This window comes from Cloeon dipterum, chromosome 2 (genome assembly GCF_949628265.1).
Source record: "Cloeon dipterum chromosome 2, ieCloDipt1.1, whole genome shotgun sequence".
In the NCBI taxonomy this organism is placed as follows: domain Eukaryota; kingdom Metazoa; phylum Arthropoda; class Insecta; order Ephemeroptera; family Baetidae; genus Cloeon; species Cloeon dipterum.
Window position 1 is genome coordinate 5,753,443 of NC_088787.1, and position 26,072 is coordinate 5,779,514.

At 40.1% G+C, this 26,072-nt stretch overlaps 3 protein-coding genes across 8 annotated transcripts; 1 reads left to right on the forward strand and 2 right to left on the reverse strand.

Annotated features, from left to right (window-relative positions):
- LOC135935299 (uncharacterized) lies at positions 1-7,943 on the reverse strand. Its single transcript, XM_065477531.1, has 7 exons — positions 7,800-7,943; positions 3,780-3,927; positions 3,620-3,723; positions 3,435-3,562; positions 2,069-2,213; positions 1,816-1,991; positions 1-276 (listed from the first exon to the last, which is right to left on the reverse strand). The coding sequence occupies exons 1-7, from the start codon at positions 7,848-7,850 to the stop codon at positions 87-89; spliced, it is 942 nt and encodes a 313-aa protein (XP_065333603.1). The 5' UTR covers positions 7,851-7,943; the 3' UTR covers positions 1-86.
- Positions 7,944-11,304: 3,361 nt separating this feature from the next.
- Positions 11,305-18,215, reverse strand: LOC135935264 (rab GTPase-binding effector protein 2-like). 4 transcript variants are annotated; one of them, XM_065477465.1, is made up of 13 exons: positions 17,962-18,215; positions 17,797-17,910; positions 17,537-17,719; positions 17,238-17,485; positions 15,785-15,907; positions 15,604-15,730; positions 15,277-15,539; positions 14,588-14,682; positions 14,442-14,535; positions 14,223-14,389; positions 14,066-14,168; positions 13,603-13,830; positions 11,305-11,704 (listed from the first exon to the last, which is right to left on the reverse strand). In XM_065477465.1, the coding sequence occupies exons 1-13, from the start codon at positions 18,038-18,040 to the stop codon at positions 11,537-11,539; spliced, it is 1,992 nt and encodes a 663-aa protein (XP_065333537.1). In that variant the 5' UTR covers positions 18,041-18,215; the 3' UTR covers positions 11,305-11,536. The 4 variants fall into 4 exon arrangements, with proteins under 4 accessions (XP_065333537.1, XP_065333538.1, XP_065333536.1 ...); XM_065477466.1 differs by having other exon boundaries at positions 15,604-15,727; positions 17,962-18,214; XM_065477464.1 differs by having other exon boundaries at positions 15,604-15,727; positions 17,166-17,485; positions 17,962-18,214.
- Positions 18,216-18,507: 292 nt separating this feature from the next.
- On the forward strand, positions 18,508-25,870 carry LOC135935263 (uncharacterized). 3 transcript variants are annotated; one of them, XM_065477462.1, is made up of 10 exons: positions 18,508-18,646; positions 19,250-19,433; positions 20,322-20,758; positions 20,909-21,057; positions 21,110-21,504; positions 22,145-22,753; positions 23,101-23,512; positions 23,575-23,836; positions 23,894-24,045; positions 24,505-25,870. In XM_065477462.1, exons 3-10 carry the CDS (start codon positions 20,332-20,334, stop codon positions 24,643-24,645), a joined length of 2,547 nt encoding a protein of 848 aa, XP_065333534.1. In that variant the 5' UTR covers positions 18,508-18,646; positions 19,250-19,433; positions 20,322-20,331; the 3' UTR covers positions 24,646-25,870. The 3 variants fall into 3 exon arrangements, with proteins under 3 accessions (XP_065333534.1, XP_065333532.1, XP_065333533.1); XM_065477460.1 differs by having other exon boundaries at positions 23,575-24,045; XM_065477461.1 differs by lacking the exon at positions 18,508-18,646 and adding an exon at positions 18,656-18,934 and having other exon boundaries at positions 23,575-24,045.
- The last annotated feature ends 202 nt before the right edge of the window (positions 25,871-26,072 follow it).

The window sequence follows — 26,072 nt, forward strand, 5'->3', positions numbered from 1 at the left end:
GATCGGCCGTTTTCTTTGTTGTCGCACAAATCCCTACCGAAAACACAATAATAATCATTTGGATGTGAGTACACATTCATTTATTGCTAGTTAGTCGGCTGCTCGGTGCGCTGCTTGGCGCCGCGGTAGCGCCGGTTGCGCCGGCTGCGCTCCGAGTGCGGAGCCTGCTCCGTCCTCTGCGCCCACGGCTGCGGCTCCTTGGCCCGCCACGCCTCGCCCTCGCCCTCACCCGCCTCCAACGCGGGCAGCTTCTCTTTGCCCACCTCTGCACACGTCCTGAAGAAAAAACAAACAAACAAACACGAAGAATTAGAAAATAAATTAATAAATTCAAATTTTTGTTTCTTAAAAAAATGAACAAATAAATAAAATTAAGGAAAGGAACCAGGGACATTTTTAGGTGGAAAAAGGGTCTTGAATTTTGATAAATGTTAGTGGATCTAACATTAAAAAAAAAATTCGAAAAATCCGTTTTTGTACATTTTGCTCGACCCACCTGGGTTTTATTATTAATATTTTTTAATGTATTTCATCAGTTTTGCCATTAAAGAAATGAAGAAACATTCCCCATACCTCAGGGCTTGGCGCAAAAATGCAACATTATTTTTTGGCGTTAAAAAAACACCATTTTATGATTTTCCGCAATTTTTTATGCTGAAAATATTGAGGCGTTGGGTAAAATAGTGGATTTTTAAGCCTGGAAAACGTAAAAACCCGGGTCGGTTAAAACTTGGTGGGGAAAATCCGGAACCCTGCTTTTCAGGTGCTCGAAATTGGACAATTTCGAAAATGTTGATTTTTTTTCAGGGAATTGTAAAGTTACAGTAAAGATAAATTGAGAATTAATTCGTCTAAAATGAACTACAATACACGCTCAACAACTTTGCTTCGTCGAAGTTCAATAAAATTGTTGCTATAAGATTTCAAAAAATTCCTGCATATCAAAGGAAGCTAAAATTTTCATTTTTAAACCAGCCAAAATTTGCAAAAAACAAATATAAAATAATTGGTGAATTTTCGGTTTTTCCGAATTTTTACATCGAGGAGACAGTATTATTTGTTAAGCACGCGAACTTCTGAGCAAATTTTATTGCAATTTAAAGGAAATTTTAAGCAAAATCTTTTGCCTTATTTCTGCTAAATTTTATCTGATTTATTTAAATTGAACGCAAAGATAAAACAGCTACTCAAATCCGAAAGAATTTTATACAAAATTGGATAAATGCCACAAATTATTCAAAAATATGTATTAAATTAGAATAAAAGGATAAATTTAAAAGGAAGGATTTTTAATCCTGTGTGCCAAAATTTATCCATGCTTTTTAAAAGGTCGAGACTGTCTCCTTACTTGAAATCTGATTTTATATCCCAACCAAAAGGTTTCATTCACTGTTCTCGACGAGACGAGTCGAAATCTGCCAAGAAAATGTAGTCAAGCGCAGGAAAATTTAGAAAAAAAATACAAAATTAGAATTTGAAATTTTTTGATAATTGCAAATTTTAGAAACAAATCGTTAATATTGATCAACTGCTTAATTCATCTAACAAATAACTTTCAATTGTTGCCCCCTTTAGTAAAAAATTCAGTTCAAAACTTGTAAAAAATTGGATAAACGCAGAAAATTATTCACAAATTAATTTTCAAACTAGGAAAAACATTAAAATTAAATAAATTGCGGAAAATTGTAGGATATCCTCAATTTTAAATATTTTTAATATTGATTTTTGCATCATTTTTTTAAATATTCAAAATTCGAGCCCACTAATTGCTCTTGGAATAGAATCAAAATTAAAAATAAACAAAACTGATTGTACCTTGGCCTGGGCTGCCAGCCGGCCGGCGACTGAAGCGGCGGAAAGCGGGACGCGCTGCTGGGCGGCTGTCCGTGCGCGTCGTCCTGGCTGAAGGACGAGAAGCGGCCTGAGTTGTGGCGCCGAAAGCGGTTGCCGCCGCCGCCGCCGCTGCCACCGTTGCCACTCCTCCGCTGCTCCTGCCGCGTCGACAAACAATTTGAGAATTTGAGAAATATTATTCAAGAAAATTAAGAGAATATTTATGGGTGCTTGCCTTGGACCAAAAGTCCGGATTGCGATAGGTTTGCGTGTACCGAGTGCTGTTTTCGACCACATTCGAGTCGATTTCTGCTTGGCAGCCGACCTCCTTGCTCGACACCACCCTGCTACTGCTTGCCACCTTCAGGTGCTCGATTTTCCTATAATTTCAAATAATAATTGCTGATAGTAATTATAATCATGAGTCTGAAAAATCTAAAAATTTATATAATTGAGTGAGCAGTTTTCCCGAGAATTTCTCTACTGGATTTTAGGACGTTGTATTTAGGGGTGAAACTTGTTAAATCCTTTTTAAAAGATGGTGAAAATTACGAGATCTCATTCTTATAGATGTAAAAAAATGTTTGAAAAACAATTATAATTAAAATTCTTTTGAATGATTTAAAAAAACAAATCAAAAATATTTTTTTAATTTTGAAAAGTAATTTAAAAAAAGTTCATTGTAAGAATAATTTAAGATCGTTTATTTTCAACGCTTTAATAAGAACTGTATGTGTAAAAAACAGAAGAATATATTTTCAGAAAATAAATTTATCCATTTTTAACATTATATAAATATACGTCAGAGGATTAATCATTAATAGCCGTATTTGCACAATTAATTCAATTCAAGGGACTGGTTTCAGGATTGTCATTCGGCAGTTTTGGAATTTTATTTGAGCTTAACAGCGGTGAAAACCTATAAAAAGACACTAAATTCGATGAAATTGAAAATTTTCGAAATTTTTTATCTCAGGGTCTGACCTTGAAGGTCGATTTCAACCTTCCTAGGTCCAACCTATACCCTCTTGGTGTTTCTAAGCAAAATAAATGCATAAAAACATACCTTACGAACGCGAGAGGCGATCTGCGCATGCGCGGTCGAGCGGCCTGGAGCCGATTTTTAATTTTAAAATTCGAATTGCTGCAAAACTATCGCGATTACACCTATTAAACTCGGTGTTCTTGTGCAGAATTTCAGGGGCTACATTTCAGCCCTGAACCCCGAATAAATCGAAGGGGTTTATCATCCCTTAATTTTGAATTTTCGAAAATAGTTTGCAAAAACTGACCTTAACCTTCGACCTGCGAATTTTTTGTGAATTTAAAGGTTGTTCAGGATGAAAAACTAGGTTGGGCAGTGAAAATTTCAAGGTGATAGCTCAACCCAGTCAAAAGTCACAGCTTAGAATTCGATTTTCAGGGATTTTTGAGAGTCCGAAAAAAGGGAACGCCTACTTTTCCGAGTTTTAAACCAGGAATTTCACCACCTGGTTCTTTAAAATTTCAATGCCAAAAAAATCGCGACCAATCTACCTCCTAATTCGTGGAGAACTGCTCAAAAATATAATTTTTTAGAATTTAATTTTCAATTTCGGTACCTCTGTTGTTCGCGGACGACTTCATAAAGTTGTTTATTGCGTCCCTTTTCCTCAGTCAGTCCAATTCGCATCTCAGCAAGGCTCTTTTCCAGCAGCTCCACTCTGCCAATGTCGTTATTCACGTTTTTCTGGGCGAAAAAAATTAAATTAAAATAAAGAAATAAATAATTAATATGATTGCTCACGTTTTGGTGGTCGAGCGAGGCGTCGAACGAGTCCGGCGGCACCTCGATGGTGAGGGCGCTCATCTTGGCCGCGGCGCCGCTCATCACCAGCTGAAACTGCAGCTCTGAACCAACAATAAATTCAGACATTTCATTTATTCAGAAAGGTTCGGGGACAAACCTCTGTTGAAGAGGCGCAGGTTTTCGATCTCCTTGTGCAGGCTGGAGAGCATGATTTGGTGCTGCTCGCGCAGGAAACGCATGTTGTGCTCCAGCTGCGCCACTTTGATTGCCATCGTGTCAGTCGGCGGCGCCAGCCGAATTTTGTCCTGAAAATCAGAAAATGCGATTGAGAAAAATAAACCAAAATTCATTTTCCTAAGAAAAAATGTGAATTTGACAGGGTTTTTTGCATTTGCTTAACACTCAATTTTGCGCAAAAAATGCAAGAAATGTATTTATTTCATTTTTAAAGTAAATCGAAAATTTGCGGTCAGAAGTGGTTAAAATTCCCTCTACTGTGCAGATTTTTTCTTTTAAATTGCCATTTTCTGCCTCAATTTCTCCAAAAATTTATCTCTGGACAATTTTTCAAGTCAAGATCATGAGAAAAATATTAAAAACTGAGGTGCAAACATGGCATATGCCTCCAAGAAAATTGTATAATTAAAATAAATCCACTTTTTACCACTGCACTGATTTTTTTAATGCTGGTTAAAATTTGAACCATACAAAGTGAAAATTCTTCCAAAATTGACCTCAAAGTTGAGATTCGCGTGGTCAAAACCATGAAATTAACACCAAGAACGGCCCGTATTTCAGAAATTTTAATTCCTGACAAGAAATCACACCCTGGAGTTGTTTAAAAAAACCTCAAAATCAAAAAATTAGCCAAGGGTGCTCACATTGACACCAAATCTGGTCGAAAACTGCGTAAAATAGGTGAATTTGAAAACGAGTTAAAAAAAATCACGTTTTTTCACATTCTCGTGCAATTATTTGCTCGTAAAAAAGGAAATTTATGTTTTTCTCCATTAAATTAGGTACATTTTGGCTATCTCAAATTATCAAAAAAATTATTTAACCGCTAAGCCCAGATTTCCTTAAATTTGACTTGATTTTAGTGACATTGACCTTTGACCTACAAAGTTGATCTGTGGGGCATGATGTGTAGATTACTTTAGAAACTGAATTTTTCGAATTTTCAATTTCCCTTCGTCCTAGAAATAATTAAAACTCACCCAAAAAATCTCAAACCTTCGTCAGCCCTTGTAAAAAGGGCAATTTTCTCAATTTTGATCTGAAATTACCAGGTCCCCTATGGAAAACATCTGAAGAGAATTAAAAAAAAATCTGACTCCTATATTATACAGTTTGCAGTTCGGATCCTGTGAAATTAATGCCAATAAAAGCTAAAATTAATTTGAATTTTGTTTCGAATTGACTTTTCTTCATTTCAAAAACAGGGGAAAACTCGAAACAAGTCAAAAATTCAAGAGTGAATAAAATCCGTACTTCCAGGCCGTTAATATTTTTAAAATGAAGTTCCGTCCCAAATATGACCAGTGAGTGGAAAGTGCGTTTATTTCTCCAAGTAGCAAGCCAGCTTAGCACCCGTTACTGCGTTGATTTGGTCTGGAATCTCGTGCACGTCACATTTAGAGGTTGTACATATTAAATGCATTCTCTATGCCCTCTCTGTGGCGAGACGCACAAGAATCATACGCACCAGTCAACTTTTTTAAAATGCCAAACAGATCATCTTTTTAAATTGTCATTTAAATCCATTTTTTTAAAACCATTTGAAAATGATTGAACATGAGTTGATAATTCTTTCAGACCGTTAAAATCCGTAATTTAACACCATTTGAATTACCATCAACAGCTAAAAACATTTAAATCGTTAAATTTCACAGGATAAAATATGTCAGAGAATCATTTTTAATTAATTTTTAGGTGGGTTTCACAAAATTTGTTTCAACTCAAATTAACAATTTTTCTGGAAAACTAAAACAGAAATTTCCAACTATTCGTTGGATTTCCAAGAAGTTAAAAATCCAGCTTCTTTCGCTGTTTGTGACATGTTTGCAACTGTACGAGAAATAAAAAAATGTCACTAATGTGCTATTAAATGTTTATATCTTTTGTAATTTAATTGGTCAACGGAAAGACCGTCCAAAAATGGCCATGAATAATTTTAAATCGAGAAAGTAATTTATTTTAAAATTGTTGAGGCATAAAAATATGCACTGTTGTTAATCTCACAAATTGAAACACTCGGAGTTCTTTGGAATTTTCCCACGAACCTTTTTTAAGAGAACCATGGGTGCATTCGACTACTATAATTCGTATTTTTTATTTTATTTTTCCTCAAAATGTATAGACTTAATGAAATGGGAAGAAAATTACTGATACAGTTTTTCTATCTAGCATTTCGAGTTACGTTACAAACTCGTTTTGTAGAAATTCCATTTTTAAATTAATAAAAAAGGTTCAATTTTATCCAATTATTATGAAATTTGGCCAAGAGTTGCAAGAAATAATAAACATAAAAAATAAAGCATATTTTTAACAGTTCTAAGAATTTGGATCAGTTAATTTCTAAAATTTTAATGGAACTTTTTAATGCCTATCAATCGTTTTGTCTCGTAAGGGGAGTCTCTTTATTCCAAAAAGCCCCTTAATTGATGAAATTTAGCATTTTAAAATGAATTTTTAGGTCTAAATAAATTTTCAGTGCTAAAACTAAAACTTTGAACTGGTTATTTAATTGACACAATAAGTGAATAAATTTGAGGAGCAATCCCAGGGCTCCTTCTTAGGCCTTCTTTTGAGGTTTTTTTAACAAATAAATATAATATGTGAGACGACTAGTTTTAAGGGCCACACGATGATAAACACAAGAGTTTTGCTCGAACGGTATGATGAAATGGAAAAAAAATTAATCAATAAATTTCGAAGGCACAAAATTTATGTAAAATTATTAAAAACGATTAGGGATCGAGGTCAAGAAAAACCCGAGAATTTCGATTGAAATATTATGAACTGCGTCTAGACAATTTTTTAACGGTGAAATTTTTATTGAGGGGAGTGGCAATAATTAACAAAAATATGGTATATTTTTGCAGCTTGCAATTTTTTTAGAAGATTGAACCTCAAACCCCCGGAAAATCCTTGTCCTATAAATAAGGAGTGATTTATAGTTAAATATTCAGGTAAATTACTGCAAAATTTGCATGTTTATCTGTCTCTCTACTTGAATTCCTATTTTATATCGCTACAAAGAGCTTTTCCAAAATTGGATCGATCTCGCAATGAAAGGAATCAAAATCAAGGTCAATTAAGCGCAGTAAATTTGGATGATATTTGGCAAAATTTGAATTTACAATACACTAAAAGCAAAAGGATCCCTTATTTTGATTTTTTAAACTTTCTAGCTTCTAGCCAACAATTATAAAGAATAATATTTTTCATTTGTTTGTTCTTAATTAATCCACCTTTTATAGCAAATTAAAGTGGATTAATCCCCTTGAATTCATACTGAGCGGCAATTTGAAAATTATTTGAATTATTGGAAGTAATAAACAATTTTTTCTACAATTAGCATTAATAAAAATGGACCTTCCGTTCAAATTTTTAAAAATTTCCAGCGCTTGACCACATTTTCTTGGCAGATTTCGATTCCTCTCGTCGAGATCTGTCAAACAGCGTCTGAAACCTTTTAGGGAAACTCTTTGTTGTGAAACAAAATCAAGATTTCAAGTAAGCGGAGACAGTCCTCACCATTTGAAAAGCATGCTAACGTTCCAACCACTTATCTAAAAAATTTACACGGCTACTAATTGTAAGGGAAATTTATAGGCTTCCACTGAATTCTAAGGGATGAGTTCATGTATTGGCAACAAACATTTTCAGAATTTTGCAATAAAAATTTTATTTCAAACACGTCTATTGAGGAGCGATTGAATAATATTATAATCCCCCCTGGACTTTGATCAATTTTGATGCAGGTCTGGCGATACGGAGAATTACAACAATAAAAAATGTCACACACAGAAAAAATAAGCACGCACATGGAATTTTCCAATCAATAAACACACAATTATGCACCAAGTGTTTCGTTCGTCTCTCCCCCTTTTTTTAATTCTCCTCCCTTAAAAGCAGTTGTTTCGTTTCTCCCCGAAAAAACCAAAAATCGCACCTCGTTAAAGGTGAGCGCCGGGATCTTGATGAGCAGGTCGGAGGTGGCCATGGTCTCAGGTCGCAGGTGGCGGAGTGATCGGGCGGTCGTCTGGCCGTCTGGCGGTGCTCACCCACGATTCACGCCCCACCGAGCAAAAGCCGCCTATCGATCGCCTCTCGTGCGCCGCCGCCCGCCCGCCCGCCAACCCACCCCCGGCTCCACACCGAACCGAAACCACCCCGCGCGCAATGTCGAAAGAAAAATAAAATAAAAAAATAAATAAAAATAGGGACTTGACGCGCGTGTGTTGCCGTGGACAATTGAGGCGGCAGCACGCCGGCCGTGATTGGTGATTGGAATAATTTATTTTTTTAAAGGATTTTTTTTTTAATTTTAGGAAAGGCCAGTGCATATACAGCTGCACAAGGCAGCAAAATTAATACAGTGCCTTAAGCGTTATGAATTTTCAGAACCAGAGTATTTTTTAGGAACGTATGAAAAAATGTCCCATCTAGAGCATTTAATTCTACAAAAAATTACTATCAGAAAATAATTTTTTTTCTGATGTGTGCTCAGCAAAAAAGGATTAAGTTTTTAAACAATTAAAGGCACAAAATATTAATCAAGATAATTTCATAAGTTATATAATTAATAGAAAATATTTAAGACCTTATTTGAAGAAGTTTCTGAGCCCACCAATCGATTCCTGAGGGTCGAATTAGGTAAAATGGATCATTTTTCCAACCAAAAAGTGCAGCGCGACGTGCGAACCTTTTTTTCCCGCCAAAACAATTTGAATGCAAGAAGTGCGCATGCGTCACAGCTGTCTGGATCTGACAAAGAAGTCATTCGTACTTTGCGTCGGAATTTGATCTGTAACCCCACATATTATGCATGTGACTACCTAGAAAAATAAATGAGCTTTCCAGTGGTGTGCTTCAATTTTTTTGGTCTTGAACTTTTCAAACAATAGCGGTGCGCGAACAAAAATATTTATATTACCAGAGTCATTTCAAGTCATTGTTCAAGTAAGCTAGAAAAAAATTAACGTCTGTTTTCAATTTTCGCTCCTACAAAACCGAGTGAACTATGTAAAAATGGCCAACTTTATTTTTATTTTATTCACTCTTGAATTTTTGTCTTGTTTCGAGTTTTTTACCGGTTGTGAAATAAAGAAAAGTTAATTTAATAAGGTGAAACTATATATATATCTTCAATTGCACAATGTGGACACCCAAAAGTCTAGAAAAAAATGAGGCTAATTCCCCTACTGGTGAAATCAATAATGATTTTCAACTTGATGCTCACCGCTTCACTAGCTTGAAACCAATTTTATAAAAAATTTAAATATAAAGATTAAAAAAAGAACTGTTTGACGATCGATTGCAATGCAAGGAAATGGCATTTTAAAAAAGATGACTTGGTGCGTATGATTCTTGTGAGTCACAGATATTTCATTTGCTATGGAAGCGTTTGTGATATCAATTGAGATCGGGGTGTGACTAAACTGCACAAGATTCCAGACCAAATCAACGCCCTTTTACATAACGAAGCTGGCTTGCTACTTGGAGAGATAAACGCACCTTCCACTCACTGGTCATATTTGGGGCGGAATTTCATTTTAAAAATATTAACGGCCTGGAAGTACGGATTTTATTCACGCTTCAATTTTTGATTAGTTTCGAGTTTTTTACTGGTTTTGAAATGAAGAAAATTTAATTTAATAGATGTGAATTAAAATTCAAAAACATTACGAAGTTAAAAATAAAAATACTTGAAAAAATAAAATAAAATTTATTTCATAATTAGGATAAAACTAAAAACAAATCGTTAATTAATATTCCAAACTCATTGCCCGAGTACCGCAATAACTATTTCCAAAACAAACTTTCGTCTCAAACGAGACACGCGAGTGGGAAGAAAGAGAAATATTTCTTTCCAAAATGTGCGGCATTTTTCGTTAGTCTGGAATCAGACGGTTGTCTTATTTTTTGCAGTGCTTCAACATGCCAAGCAAGTTGAAACTTAGAGCAAGCTGTGAAATTACCAAAAGTCTTCTACAAGGGGATATGAGACTGTGCTATGTCGTCTTAAGACTGTAAAAGACAACTGGAGGTTCACTGACTGACGCCCTTTTAAATTTTCCTAATTATTTTTTACTTCAATTAATGCAGTTTTGGTAGCATTTTTTTACCCTACGACTCGTAGGAACCGAGTTATTAATTTTTAAAGTTGAAAAACGCGATTTGTGACATTTCGAACTTTGGTTTTCAGGGCCCAGGCGGGGCCCTATGGGCCCGACGGCGCCGATTCTAAAACCAATCGACGCCCCATAGGGAGGCGTGTCTACCCGTGTGCGGTTTTCCAAAATGCGACCATTTTTCAAATTTTTACGATTTTTTTTTCAGCCAAAATTTTGGCACCTCCACAGATTTTCCCCGGAGATTTAGGCCTTTTAACATTTTTAAAATCCATTAAGATTCTTTTTGTCTAAAAATAGCTACAAATTATTATTTGGTGTTTGCATGAAAAATTGTATTTGATGAAATTTAGTAATATTTGAGTCATCGAATGGAAAAAAAACAGGAGAAAACTAGAAACAATGCTAAAATTCAAGAAATAATTCAATAAATCCAGAATGTAGCTTTTTCCTATTTAAAAAATATTTTAATTTTTGTTTAAGCTTTTTCTTCAGGTCGTTAGGCTGTTTTAAATTTGTTTAAAAAGTTGATCAGTCGCATGAATCGTGTGTGCCACCGAATGCGTCTTAGTAACTAAACACAGCAACTTTGACTATTTAATCACGCACAGGTGAGTATCACACAAGATTCCAGACCAAATCAACGCAGTACTCGTACAATAATGCAGCTGGCTTGCTAGTTGGATAGATAAACGCACCTTCCACTCCATGGTCTTATTTGGTACGGAACTTCATTTTAAAAATATTAACGGCCTGGAAGTACGGATTTTATTCACTCTTGAATTTTTGACTCGTTTCGAGTTTTTCCCTGGTTTTGAAATGAAGAAAAGTAATTTAATTGGTTAAACCAAATTAAAATGCGTATGGTGACACGCCAATATGTCTAGGAAAAAAAATATCGAGGCAAATTATTTCCCTTCTGGCGAAATAAATCGTGATTTTCAACAAGGAAACCACTAAGCCAACTTTCTAAAAATTTTGAACGGCAACCTAGGAATTTTTCGGCTTTTTCCAAATTTCTTTATAGAATTTCAAGTCAAAGTACAAGGAAATTGAATTTTTTTTCTTAAACTGATTATTACAGCGTTTGAAAGCTAACAGTTAAATTATTCCTAAATTTTCTTTCTTTTCAAATCCACGGCATTAATCTACAAAGTCAATTTTTATTTGTAGCACCTGAACGCAGCGGAAAAACGTCAACGATGAACCAGAAACACTCGATCTTGACCCGAATCGAGCGTCGTCCTTGGCAATGGCGGTCGCCGAATTGTAAAAAAGCTAAAAAGTCACGCCACGAAATGCAAATAAGAATAAAACGAGCGATGACTGGCCATGGAATCGAATTTATTGGAACATGCAGCAGTAATAATAATATGACAGTGTGTCATTAACTCTTTCTTTCTCTCATTCTCTCTCTCTCTGTGCGGAGAGCGGAAACGAACCATCTTTTCTCTATAATTGATAACAGCGAGGGGTGAGAAGGGGGCGGGGCGGGGGTGGAAATAACGTTCTCGTCACTTTATATCACAGAAGCATGATCATCTGGTGGCGGCGGCTAGTCGGGCGTGTTGGGCAGCCGCTTGCTGAAGTAGGGCGCCGAGTCGCGCACCAGCAGCGTGTGGCACACGGCGCAAACCTTGTTCATCCGCTGCCGAGGACCGCTCGCCACCTGGTGCGGCAGGCAGGCAGGACAGAAGATGCGCCCGCAGTGCTTGCAGTTCCGCTGAAAACATTCAAAATGACATAATTTTAGTGCTGATTATTCAATAATCTCTGAGCTGGGCATGGGAACATAAATCGTTTTTTTTTGCAACAAATTTTTCAGCTATTGGCTCTCTTGTCAACTTAGATAAGGCATAAAATTAACAAAATTATTTAAAATAATTTTTTTATTTAAGAAAAAATAATTTAAAAATGCTATACACGCTATGAATACCAGATTTCTCACTCAACATAAATTTTAATGGTAAAACTGGTCTATTTGGAGTTCTTGAGTCCCTAAGAGATTTCCAAATCCTTAAATCCTGCACATAAAGCAACAGACAAATTTTTTCTCAAGTTAAGGGCAAAACAGGTGACTGCTACAGAGTTGTCCTCTGAGCAAAAAATACAAATTCGTCTCGACTGAACCTGTTCTCGTGTGTAAATAAAAATAGGCAAAGTACCGAATTCTGGCGCAAAACCCAAGAAATCCACGATTGTTATCGCGGAGAGGCTTTTTTTTCAATATAGAAACCAAATCCGCCCCATAAATGAATTTAAAAAAATTAAAAAAACAAAAAACTCCAACATAACGCTGATTTTGGGGGCGTTAACGGCGGCGGGCGGGCGGGCGGCGGCGGCGGCAATAGGGTCTAAAAGATGCAGAATTTCACGGCGAGTCCAACGAACCTTGGGTTTTGCCCTAGGACCCATAGAAGCCGAGTTATTAATTTTTAAAGTTGAAAAAAGCGATTTGTGACATTTTAAACTTTGGTTTTCGGAGCCCAGGCGGGGCCCCATGGGCCCGACGGCGCCGATTCTAGTACCAATCGACGCCTCTTAGTGAGGCGCGTCTTCTCGTGTGCGGTTTTCCAAAATCAGACCATTTTTCAAATTTTTACGATTTTTTTCGGCCAAAGTTTTGAAAAACTCAATATTTTAACCTTAACAGATATTTCCCTGATATGCCACCTAGCCATATAAGCTAATCATCGAATATTCCTCAGGTAACGCGAACTGAGGACTATTTTGTCAGTTTAGCTGGCACCGCCGCTTTTATAAAAGTCTTTTGGTCGATTTTGCCGCCTCGAGGGACAGCTTCCCAAAGGCCCAAGGGGCAAAAGCCACTTGCATTCTAATATATTACTAGATATGATGTGAAATTTCTTGCAAATGCAAGCAAAACACAGAATCTTAGGATTTTCAGATTTATGAAAGTTAAATAAAGTTCCGAAAACCAGCTTTATTCGACCAATACCCTTCATTTCATGTGATCAAGCTTGAAGAGAGGAATGTACACTACGTCTTATTATTTAATTCTGTCTGCGAAACGATGAGATATTATTAAAAAAATTACTTTCAAAGACTCACTGAAACCACAGGGCTGCACTATTTGCTTTCCACCTGGTTTTAAGCAGTAAATTTTTACCAATTTCTTGCACAAGACGTACAAGAAATAAATTTTTTCCTAGTAGAAATCTAAAATTTGCGGTCAGAGTGGTCTAAATTTCCTCTACTGCGCAGTTTTTTCTTTTAAATTGCCAATTGCCACCTCCTAAAATTTCCTTCCAACAATTTTTCAAGTTGAGGTCATGAGCAAATAATTAGAAAAATTATTAAAAACTAAGGTGCAAACATTGCCTGCAAGAAACTGGTTAAAATTGAAAAAAAAAAACGCTTTTTACCACTGCACTGCAATAAAAAAATGCGGATTTTTGATCCCTGGTTCCAATCGATATGGGTGTGGTAATTAATTTTTCAGTTTGAAAATTGTTGTTGACGTTCATGCAGAGGCGCAAAACACTGTTGGGTCAGAAGAATAATTTACCCTACCCATTACAATCCTCAGGCATTAATTGAACATGCAAAAATGTGGTTTCAGTGGCTCTCAAATCCCAGTTTCTAAATTATTTTAATTACCTTTCTCCTGGTGACGGAGAACTGTTGCTTGCAGCCGGGACACTCGTCGACGTCGTCCTCGTGCTGCCAGCGCACCTCCTTCTCGGCCTCTCGCAGCCGCTCCAGCTCCATTTGCAGCGACTGCGACAGCTGGACAAAGTCCTGCTGCGTTGCTTCGTTGTTTTCCAGATCCTCCTGCAACGAGGCCACTCGGTTGCGCAACTCTTGCTCCGTCTTCTCCGCTGCCGCCTGAAAAGCCACGTCATTTTCAATGGTTCATTCAGTTTCTTTCGATTGGATGTTAATTATTTGTCTTTTCATTGCGCAATTAGAGATTCCGGCGGGAAAACCGAATTTCAAAATTTGTTTCTCCAATAAAATAAAAAAATTTAAAATAAAATACTATAATTTTTTTTAATAATAAATAAATAAATTTCTACACTTCTTATTTCCAGATTTAAATATAAAATTATCATAAAGTTACTCTGGCTCGCTTGTTTTCGTCGAGTTCCTTTTTGAGCTCGGCGATGATGAGTTGCGACGCCTGCTCAGCAGCCTTCACTGCTTTGTACTCTTCAGCGATTAGTCTGCAAAATGATTAATAATAAATATCCCGGCCCTTTGTATTATATGATAGGGACCTTAGTTTCTTGTTTTCGTCGGAAAACACCTTCAGCTGCTCGCGGAGTTCAGATCTCGTGAGCTCGAGCTCGGCACGCACTTCGATAAGCAATTCCTCGGCCCGCTCTTTGCCCACCGAACTCGTGATCAGGTCTTCACGGGTCAGCAGGAGCTTTTCTTGCAGCTCCTGAATTAAAAAAATGTTGAATAATAATTATAAGGGTTTAAAATTAAATTACGTCAACGCTGTCAGGCAAGTTGATGCACTCGTCCTGCAGCTCTGTCGCCTTTTTGCAGAACTTCCCTGCTAGTCTCTCGTTTTCAGCCTGGATTCTGTGCGAAAAAGGAATGAAAAAACTGTCCCTAAAAGGTAAGCTATTTTTACTCTCTCAGATTCTTGCTGACGTTTTCGTGCTCGCTGCTCAAAGCATTGAAGCGGCTCTCCAGCATCGTCCGCGCCATATTGAACGCCTCCCTCACCTAAATCAAAAGGATTTTAAATTTTAAATGCTTTCAAAACGCCAGGAAACAAGAAAGTAGAGTTTTCTGATTACAATGTGGAAAAATTCAGGATTTAAATTAAAAGAAATTAAAAATATTTTATTACAGAGCCTTGCAGGTGTAGAAATTTAGAAATCAGCATTGAATTTAGGTTCATGCCGCGGAAATTTGGCCGATCGTTCGCCCCGCCCACTTTTAAATCTCCGCATAGCCCATCCAGAGTGAAGTTAGCTCCAGGCGACAGTGCTCTGAAAGGTCTACTACTCCGATGCAGAGATATAAAAGTGGGCGTGGTAAATCATCGGCCAAATTTCCGCGTCAGGGACTGATGTAGTAAAATTCTCCGAGGACTTTCGCCTTGAACTAACTTAACTCCAATCGCCTGACTCATGTGGGCAATGTGGAGAGATCTAAAAGTGGGCGGGGCGTACGATCGGCCAAATTTCCGCGGCACGAACGAATAAATACAGCTCTGCATACTCTTTTTACCTTTATGAAGCCTTTAGGGTTCCAAAAGAAATTAAACAGAGGCTAAGAATAAATAATTTACAGGGTCTAGAAATTTTCACCGACCTGGAGACACGCCTGTTCGGCCTTGGTCACTTCTGCCGTGAGCATTTCGACGCGTTTCTTGTGCTCCTCCTTTTTCTCGCTCCACTTGTTCTCCATCTCCTTGCGGTACTCGGTCTCTTTGCTCAAATCCTCGCGATAACGCTCGGCCGCCTTTTGCACCAGCTTCTTCTCAGCACCCAGCTGAAGAAGCTGTTTCTGCACCATCTGCAGCTGCGTTTCGTAGTTGGCACACATATCGCATGATAAGTCGGCCTTTGCACCGCCTGAAAGTCAACAAAACAAATTAAATATTTTTCTATAGGAAAATATCAAATAATAATAATCAACCTCCGGGGGAAGCCAGTTCTTTTTGCAGCTGATCGCTGCTGGTGGAACTCTTGATTGACTCGGCGCCGTCGGCAGTCTGCGTTTTCTCCTCCATGGCACTTGCTTCTGCAGTCGGAGGCCGCAACTGCTGAGTAGGAAAATATTTACATTATTTGTCTTAATAAAATAGAATTTAGTATACGTTTGTGTTGGCGTAGAACCACTGCAAATCCTGGTCCGTGTGACGCAGCTTGCTTTTCAGCGCGTCGATTTCCTGCTCGAGCGGAATCACCAACGACCTCAGCATCACAGCGTCTTCCTGCGCCTAGAAATCGCATTAGAAAATATTTACAAATATTTTTTTTTTAAAGAAGAAGAAGAAATGTATCGGTTTGTGCATCGTTAATTTTAGAACATGCATTTACTCGACACCAGGGCGAAATTAAATTTAAAATCAGGGCTGGGAAATTCCTGTCCTGCTCCTGTCCTCTAATTTTTTTTTTAAATTTTTAATATATTCAATTAAACAAATAGCAAATTTAAAATAATTTACTTCCATCAGAGTTCACCAATTTTATTCGGCTTATGCTAAAAAATGCACAAAATCGCGTTAGTGCCGCGGAAAATTGGCCGATCATCCGCCCCACCCACTTTTAAATCTCTCCGAATCGCCCACACGAGTCAATTGATCGGAGTGAAGTTAGCTCTAGGTGAAAGTACTCGGAGAGGTATACGAAATCAGTTCGTGTCGCGGAAATTTGGCCGTTAGTTTGCCACGCCCACTTCAATATCTCTGAATCGCGCGCACGAGTCAGCTGATCGGAGTGGTATACCTTTCTGAGCAGTTGGCAATGCAGATGCGGAGGTATAAAAGTGGGTGGGGCGAACAATCGGCCAAATTTCCGCGGCACAAATTGGTTTCTTGCGCAAAAAAACGGGAAATATTGCAATTTTTTTATTTTTCTGAATTAATCTGATGCAATGTCCCAAGAGTACGACAGTTATTATCAGTTTTGCGCGGTTTATTGCACTTAAAATTAAAATGTCTTGAAAAAGGCCAGTTTTACGAGAAAAATTTAATCCAAAAATCTGGAATTCACATCGTCTAGAATTTTAAATGATTTTTCATTAATACAAAAATAATCTAGAATGAAATTTGGATTCATAAAGTTCACAAGAGAGCTAAAATGGCAAAATTTGTTTGCAAAAGCCCGGCATAAACAAACCGCAAAAAAAAACAATTTATTCCTATGCCCAGCCCTGCTTGAAATTAGTCAGGTTTTTGTGTTAAAGGTGATTGGTATGTGTGGTTTTCAGTGTCAGGGGCAAAATATTATATTTAATTGAAATCCCGTTTTTATCTCACTTTAAAGTTGTAACAATGACGTATTTTTTAGTTTTTGTTTTCCAAAAATTGTTCCTCTAAAGCACTTACTCAAAAAATATAAAGCATTTTGTCTTATTTGTGTTTTCAATAACAGTTAAATATTTACAATGAACACAAAAACCTTTGATTTACCGGTGACGCCATCAGACAAAAGCTTTCAGGACTAACGAATTCGCGGGGACAAGCTTTAACCTACTTTTCTCATGCATTCCTCGAGGTTGGCGTGTTCGTTTGGTAATGATTTTGTGGGCGAGCTTGGTCTAGGTACCAGACTGGACTGCGGAATGATGGTGGTGGCGTTGGGCGCCAGGCTGACCACGCGCCGCGCCAGCGACTTGGTCACCGCCGTCAGCGGGTTCAGCACGTTGGACACGCCGTCGCCGAGCAGACTCATGTCCACGGGGCCGCTGCTGCGCAGGTTCTGCAACTCCAGGTCCAGCTGCTTGTTCACCTCCTGCAGCTGTTTGATTTTCTGCTCGTACTTGCTCCGGGACGAGCTGCTCTCCTCCACGGTTTCTGAATAATTTTATTTAATAAAATCGTCTTATATTCATAGATTATTTATACCTTGGATCAGCTGCTGCAGAGAGGCGATTTCCGTCTGGCAATTCTGCTGTTCGGCGAGCAGGTCGGTCTCCTGCTGAAACCCGATGGCCACCAGCTGACTCTTTGCCTCGCCCAATTCCGCTTCCAGCCGGCCCAGACTTTCCTTCAGCCTTCCGTTCTCCTCAGCTTCCTTCTGCCATTGCACTGGAGACCGCAGATGATGATAAGAAGCAGGAAGTGAAACTTCTCGTTTCCTTATAGATAATTTGTGACTGTCAAACCTTCTTTCTGGACGAACAGCTCTTTCATTTTAGCGCGTTGGTGGCCGAACTCGTCCTGGATTTTGCCTTTCTCCTCCTCCAGCTTCCGGATCTGCTCTCGCAGCGACTGCAACTCTGAAAATAATCGAGATAAAACGGGCGGCCGGTGTTTGATGGGTTGCGCACCATCGCCCTGGCTGCAGGTCGCGGTTTCGCCGAGCTCGCTCGCCTCCTCCGTCGCCGCCGCCGCATTCTCGCCGTCCATCGTGCGAATCGCGAACTACGCTCGGTTCGACATTTTAATTTCAGGCTGAAACGCACTAGCAGTCACTCGTGCAGCAAATAAATCGCTCATAAATTCGATTAATAACAATTTTCTTCCTTAAACCACAACCCAGCAGTTAACAGATGATATTGGGCGGGGCACATTTGTGTGCTAATACATCCCCAGCCAATCAGGAAGCTTCATTTTAAAAAGGCGCGATTTATGGCGTAAGTTTAAAATTCTTGGAGAATTTTTGAGGCAGCAGAGCAAATAAACAAGTTAACAGGTTAATTTTGAAGAAATTCTTCTAAATAAATCCTAATTCATCAGAAATGTCGGACATTTTCTAAATATTATACTATTTTCCCTCATTAACTCAACAAAAACTGAAGAGTGCATTCAAACGCATCCATTCCCAAGCAATCCCCTCTCATTGGCCCGCGAACTCCCAAGCCTGCCTCTGATTGGTCCTTTCTCCTCCATCAGCTGCTCATTCAAGGAGGTGCAGGGGTCGAGCCGCAACCCGCACGACGCCGAAACCACAACAAACAAGCGAATCCTCGTGACCTGCGCCCTCGAGCAACTCGATGGCCCGCCGCCTCGCAGGTTCGGCCGCTGAATTTGCAGCCCCCTTTCGATGACTAACGCTTTCGGACGTGTCCGAGCGTAGCCCTGAGCGGTGTCGAGCCGCCGGATCGGTCAAGGGCGGTGAATGTGCGTGCGTGGGACCGGTTTTTTCTTTCCCACACTTCAAGGCCCACCGCACACTTTCCTTTAAAGGGCCGCCGCACTTGACTTGCGCATGACCGCATTAAATATTGATCTCCAAGGGCTGATTAAATATTCGCCACAAACGTGCTGTAGCGTTTTGTTGGTGTTCTGGGCATCGTGCAGGTGCGTTATGTAATGTTCCGAATTATTTATCATCAGGCTGTTTGTCGGTCGGCTGGCTCGTCCATTGAGACCGATTTTGCGGTCGGCGGCGTCAGGACCGCGCTTTTGCCTAAGTGCGTTGCAAGGGCGCCCATTTCCTGCCAACTTTCCCGCTTTTCCGGTCCTTTTCCGAACATAAATATCCGAACAAACCAGTTCCAGCTGGTTTAAAAATATTCCCCTTCAAAAATATTCAACTGCAATTTAATTTCCTGCATTTCTCATCAACCCTGGCCATCCGGGACCTGATTCTGACCCTCTGGTGATCCTCCGCAGGTTGGCACTCGTGAGCAGCTTGTGCAAAACACACTCAATGGTGCTGCCAGACGAAGACACGCTCCCGATGACAACGGTTAATAATTGATGAGCGGGCACCGTGTCGCCGCGATGCCTCGAAGCCTCGTGCGACGCCGGGCATAGTGGCCAGGACAATGAGGGACAACCCGTAGGCCAGCCGAAGGTGAGTCACTATCACACACAGAGCGCTCGCATTCCGATGCTCTCTTGGCAGCTAATCTGCCGCTTTTTTGCCGACCACCACGAATTATTGATCATGTCTGGACGGGCTATTATTCTCAAGTGAAATTGATTTATTGGCCCTTTTCCTCTCTCTGTTGATTCTCTTTGCCCACAAATAGCTTTCCTATACACTGAATTATTTAGTAGGGGTAATTTTTGCAGTCCTGTCGACCCCAGGAGCTTGGAATTTAGCTAGTTTTTGTTTGTCAGATTGGTGCTTTTCAAACATTTCTGAAATAAATGCAATTTTTAACATGTTAGAAAGTATATTTTTATTTTTGTCTTGTTTAGAATTGCAGATATCCTTGAATGTTTTTGGACTGCTTGTTTTTTATTTTTAAAAACTCCTCCTTCGACCATTATAAAAGTTTTCCCCTATTTTCTGCCTTCAAGGTAGAGTTAAAGGTTCAGGGTAAAAGGGTACAAGTGTTTTTAAAATGAAAAATTGCTCAAAATCACAATTATTTACAGCCGTAAGTGAATAGCCCTAAAAATTTCACGTTAATTTTTAATTACCTGACCCTGAGACCCTGAAAAAGTGGACTTGAACCTGACAGGTCGACCATTTCAGTCCTCAGAAACCTAAAAATTAACTTAAACAGGAAGTTAAAAATTCACCTTAACTTTTGGATCCCCCTGAGAAAGTTAACCTTCCCTGAAAAAGGTTGAAATTACCCCTTACAAAGATACAAAAAGGAAAAAAACCTTTGTTACCCTTGAAATACACCTTTTAAATCTGGAAAATTCTAAACCTGAACCCGAGGAACTGACTCTCAATTTAATATACCCTGAAACTACCTCCCCTACATATTCATTTTTTTATTTTCAGCCGGTGCAGAATGTTCGGCGCCAAAATCCGGAACTGGGTGGAGACGCACTTTGTGCGGCACCGCAAAAAACGGTCAAAAGAGGCCAAGGGGAAGGCGGCGGCCAACAAATCCAGTCCGTCGACCGACCCTGGGCCGTCGACCGAGGCCGGCCCGTCGTCGAGTAGCGTGCACTCGGCCCTTAGCGGCGGTGGCGGCGGCACGACGCAGCCCACCAAGCGGGTGACGCTCGTGTCGCCGACGTTGTCGTGCAAATTCTCGTACGCGGCGGCCACCGACGACACCAGCTGCGAGTCGCCGAAGAGGCCCACACTGCACGCCGCCATCAACAACAACAACAAGCTCGGCGCCCGCTACAGCTCGTATTTGTCCTCGCCCGAGTCGGCTTATTCGACTGGCTACAGCACCGACGCAACCTCACCCTATGAACCCTCCATTGGTGAGTCTCTCAACCGTCTCAGGGCTCAAATTTTATTTTACTAAAAATTTTAATTTGTTTTAAAGTGGGACTTAAATTTTAAATAACACCTGAAAAAATGCAAAATTATATTTTTATTTGTGATAATAATTTTTGTGTCTAATTTTCCAGATGCAACTTTATCTCCAGAATATTATATAAACATAAGAACAGGCACAAGGTACTTTCAGTCCGTCGACGTCGATTTGCGCCGCAGAAATGAGACTCTCAAGACTTTCGGCTCCGGGCAAATCGGCCAAAGAGTTGACCCACACTCCAAGGTACGAATTAAACACTCTATTTTAACCTCAAATTATTATTTTTTCTGTTCAGAGAGAAGACTGCAAGCGAGGGAGTGGAGTGCGAAGCGTGGGTGCCACGCCGCCACAGCCTCCGCCTCGCAAATCCAGCATTCCCGAATCTATTTTTGCACAAACCGAGCGAGCTTCGCCGATCAAGCAGGTCGGCGTCCAGCAGCAGCAAAACCAGCAGCAGTTCTGCAACTCGCCGCGGCAGCGGTGTCGCATCCGCACGAATCCGTGGCTGTCATCCTCGGCGGTCTCGGTGGCTCCTGTGCAGGAGCAGCAGCCGGTCGTGCCGCTGACGCCGCTCAATGAGGACGTAAGCACGGCCGCCACCGTCGGCTCGTGGCACGTGGCAGACTCGACCACTACCTGCGACGAGGAGAGCTGCGATGATGACGTCTTTTCGAAGGAGAAACCTGTCAGGTACTATTTTCGGTGGCAACTTTGGTTAAATTTGAGTTTTTTTAAACATAAACTGCGGATTCTTGATGGACTGTTGATTTAATTTTTTTTTTAGGAAGATGGTAGTTTACCCTGAGCTCAGGATAAACTAATTTGAGTGCTTAAAATCATAACAGAAACTTTGGCGTACAAATACAATTTGGACATTAAGAGAAATACCCTGAGCAGGTCTCTTACTAGTGACTCTTAGCCGGAATTTCTTTGTTGAGTAATATTTTAGTACATATAAAATATTTATTTTTTGATGTAACTATAGTAAATATTGTAATTCTGAGTGAGTTCACCCTGAGTGAGTTCAGGGTAGGATCAGGGAATTAAGGTGTTTTTTTGAGATCAGGTGGAGTAATTAAATCCTATTTAATTATTATGTAAATGGAACTGCATTATTCTAGACTTGATATTCCTTAAAATACTTTAAACACGAATGTTTAGTAATTTTCTATTAGACCCTGAGCTCAGGGTAAGCTCAGGTTACGGCCTTTATAACTCTATCTTGGTCAGGCTGCCTTTAAAATGTACTTAGGAATCTAATTTAAAGAATTTTCCCCTTATCCTGAGCTCAGGGTCGCTGTAATTAAATCTTGTCCCTTAAATTCCTCAGGAGGAGGACGGTGGCCGCTGGGAAGAAGAAGAAGCGGCGGGGCAGCTTCTCGTCAGACTCAACCCTGTTGTCGACGCCGTCAATTTCGCGATGCAGCAGCGCTGAGGAGGAGGACGCGACCCTGAATGAACTAGGTCGCTTTGACGAGAGCTACACCTACGACAAGGAGACTGACATCCTGAGCGACAGTGACGCCACTGACTGCGAGGTTGACACGTCGCGCACACTCAACACGGAGCAGGAGTCCACCGCGTCAAACACCATTTGCGACACAGAACTCGACTTCATTGACGTCGGCGACCAGTGCTTCGACCCTGTGGCTGCTCAGGGTCCACCCGCTCAAGGTCACTGCACCTACCACCTGAGCTGCGACCAGGCAGAGTTCCGTCACCTCAGCAACAGTGCTGCCAGCAGCAAAATGAAGCGAGCCAGCCAGAAACGCAGGGTGGCGGCGGCTGAGAGGCCACAGTCACCGAGTGTTCCGAGGCCCAGGGCGGTTGAGTCACCTTCACTCAGGGCCAGAAACTCACCCTGCCTCAGGAACAAGAGGGTTGAGTCCAGGGAGTCTCTCAGAGGCAGAGCTGTAGACTCACCTACCCTGAGAATCAGGTACTTATTGATTTTAAGGATTTTTTAAGTCATTAGGAAGTTCTTGAAACAGCCAAGAGATGGCACCAATGGTAATTAACGAGTTTTGGTCTCTTTTCGCCCTGATTTCAGGTTATAACCTGTGACGGTTCATTCTAGAAGTGTAAAGTTAAGGTTTGAGAGACTGAAATCAAAATTTAGATCAGCTGATTTTTTGTTAAAAATATTTCTTCTGTATTTTGTTGTGTTAATTAAATTTTTCACGTTGAACCTGATCATTAGTGCCCTGATATTGCAGATGAACCTGTTTTTAAGCGTTTTTTTAAATTTCAATCATTGAACGGATTAATAATTTATCAATTTTTCAGAATGATGGCTGAGAAAAGGCTGGAAAGCGGCAACAGCACGCCTGTGGCGAAGCGTCGGTCGGCTTCAGGCTCGAACAGCAGCACCCCACAAGCCGTGCGGCACGTGCCCTTCGCTCGGAGCGAGAGCGGCGGCAGCACGCCGGTGCGCAGGGCGCCCGCCGACCTGCCCCTGAAGCAGCAGCAGAAGGTGCTGGCGGCCGAGTACTCTGAGTCAGAACGAAAACTGATCGAGGCGGACAAAGAGGCCGATCGCAAATACCGCCAGCTCATCAAGGAGGCTGAAAGTCTGCTCGTGCACATGCGAAATTCCACCGTCCACCAGGAGGTAGAACTCGAGACGCCCACCGTTGAGGCCAAACCCTTCCCGCAGCAGCAGCATTCCAGACCCGACCCTGGCAGGCTCAGCATAAAGGTGGGCATTTTTGTCAGGACAGTAATTTCGGTAATTTCAATAAAAATAAATGTCAATTTCAGATTCAGAAAGGAGCAGCGCCGGCTTACCCATCGGTGACTGTGACAACGCCATCGGGCGGCCCGCCACGCGCGCTGGTCACCTTCCGCTCAGTTGACCTGAACAGTCCGGTGGCCTCGGAAGCGCCCTACTGCCCGCAGAGTGAGCCGGTGAAGCGCAAGGTGTACACGAGTGCCGCCCTGCAGCGCCTCCAGGACCACTTCAAACTCACCGAGATGGACGAGAGCAGCGACTCGTCGCCGCCAGAACAGGACGACAGCCAAGGTCGGAGAGAGAAATCCTGGAATCAAACAGAAAGACAATTATTTTATGATTTTTTAGACGCGAGCAAGAAAGACGTGTCAGTGAGCGAATACGGCAGCCAGGAGGAAAGAAGGAAGCGCCGCCAAGAGGCTCGAAATCAATACAAATTGGCTGTCGCCCGGAGAAACAATGTGCTCAGCATTCTCGAAGAACTTAAACTCGACCTGCAGGTATTTTTTGCAGTGAAATTGAAACAGATTGTTTACTTTCATCAATTTTTTATTTGTTTCTAACTCCCATGAGTCATTAAAAGTGGAATTTTTATTTTAAAAGACGCGAATGATATTCCACAAATAATAATCATAAGCTACCAATTTTTTTCCTGAACTTCTGACCAAAAGTGCCCCAAAATTCCATTTTTATGAATTTTACCGGTTTTGCCCCCTTTTTTAAGCAAAAGGATATTAATTGCTTCCGGAGTGGGAAAAATTATGAAAATTTAACAGTCAGAAGATAAAAAACAGTACTTTTCAGTATTGGAAGCTATTTAATATTTTTTTAGAAAAAAAATTACATTAAATTCACCCGTTGATAGTAGCGTCAAAATGAAAGCTGATTAATTTTCCAGTTTTTTCCTGTTCCTCATTATTTCAATTTTTGATCTGAATAATTAAAAAAAATGTTTTCAGGTGCAGTCTGCCCGTTTGCACGACACGTATCGGTCGACGAACGACCTTCGGAGTCCCTGCGTGGCCGACGTGACTCCCAGCCCGAACAAAGCGACCAACATTTTCTCGCCAATCAGAAGGGCCGCCAAGAATACTCACTGAAATTTCACAACCGTCCATCGTCCACCAATTTCATAATTGCATTCAAGAATGAGGGAAAGCAGTCGTCTGTATACAATTGTACTACCCGTGAGATTTGTTAGGTGTCGTTTTGGATTGCCGCGATTTTCTAGTCGAGTAGCGTGTTTACACAGTATTAAAAAGAGAGATCAAATGTAAATTAATGTTAAACCGAAACGCAGCTGTGTGGTATCTGAAATTCCGAAATTTCCGCTCCTTCCATATCTCTTTTTCTAATCTAGATAAAGCAATTGAATTAAAGAAAAGGGTATTAGCACTTGTTACTTGAATCACACGGCTCAATTCCTAAACATGGAGAGTTCCTGTGCTGACGTTTCTTGCCCAGATTACGCACCTAGTTATTAATATACACACACACACACACACATTACACGGAGTATTTCTGTAGGAAAAAGAGAGAGTTCTATAGGGTACATTATTGCAATTTTGATTAAAATATACGTACAAACACACGGTTCTTAGTTAGGACAAGTCAAGATGATCAAAAGAGATTCTAGTTGCTTTTCAGCAGTGATTTATTTACGTAGCACAAGTGTAAGCAATAAATAAATGATTAAAAATGTACGTATTCTTGTCAGAAGCACATTTGGTTTTGGACCGGTGGCAGGCAAACTCGTAGCTTCCATATATACTGATTTTTCTAGTTGTAGTCGATGTAATATGGGTCTGATTTTTTCTATATTCCAAGTAATAACTTGCAGAAACGGAGAAACCCGTCTTAACCACACACTCAAAGACGGGAATTAATATTTTGAACCCTTTTGAGGCGTTGCAGCCCGGAAATTGACCTCATATTTTAGTGTGCGGATCAAGCGCGGGTTTCTCCGTGTGAAGCTGGCAGGGAGGAACAGCAGTCGACGTTTTTTCGAAACGAAAAAAACATTCCTGAGAGAACCTATTTGTAAAAATTCGTGGAAATTATTTTGTGATAAGAGTCCAAGCGCATTTGTTATATTAAACAGAGGTCAACTAACTTTGTGGAACCGTTCAAGTGACACAAAAGCATCGATCGTTTCCGTTGTCTGTTCGTATACTGTTAATTGAGTAATTCATCCGATGTGTTCGTTCGTTTTGTGATCAACTATTTTTTGTTTGAACAAGTTTCTGTTCCGCAGCTACGTCATTGTTGTGCTGAATATTATATATTGATAATCATTTCAATAAAAGCAAGAAAACATTGAAACAATTATTGGTTTAATTTATTTTAATTCCAACCTTCTTGGAAATTTTGGATTCGGAGTAAGAAAAAAATAATGAACATGAATGGAATAAAATGAACCAATATTTATTTCGTCAGTAGAGTGTTGAACTTTAGCCTGGAAAACAGGAAACTAAATATATATCCTCTAGAAGCAAACAAATAAATAATGTACATAAAAAAGTAGATA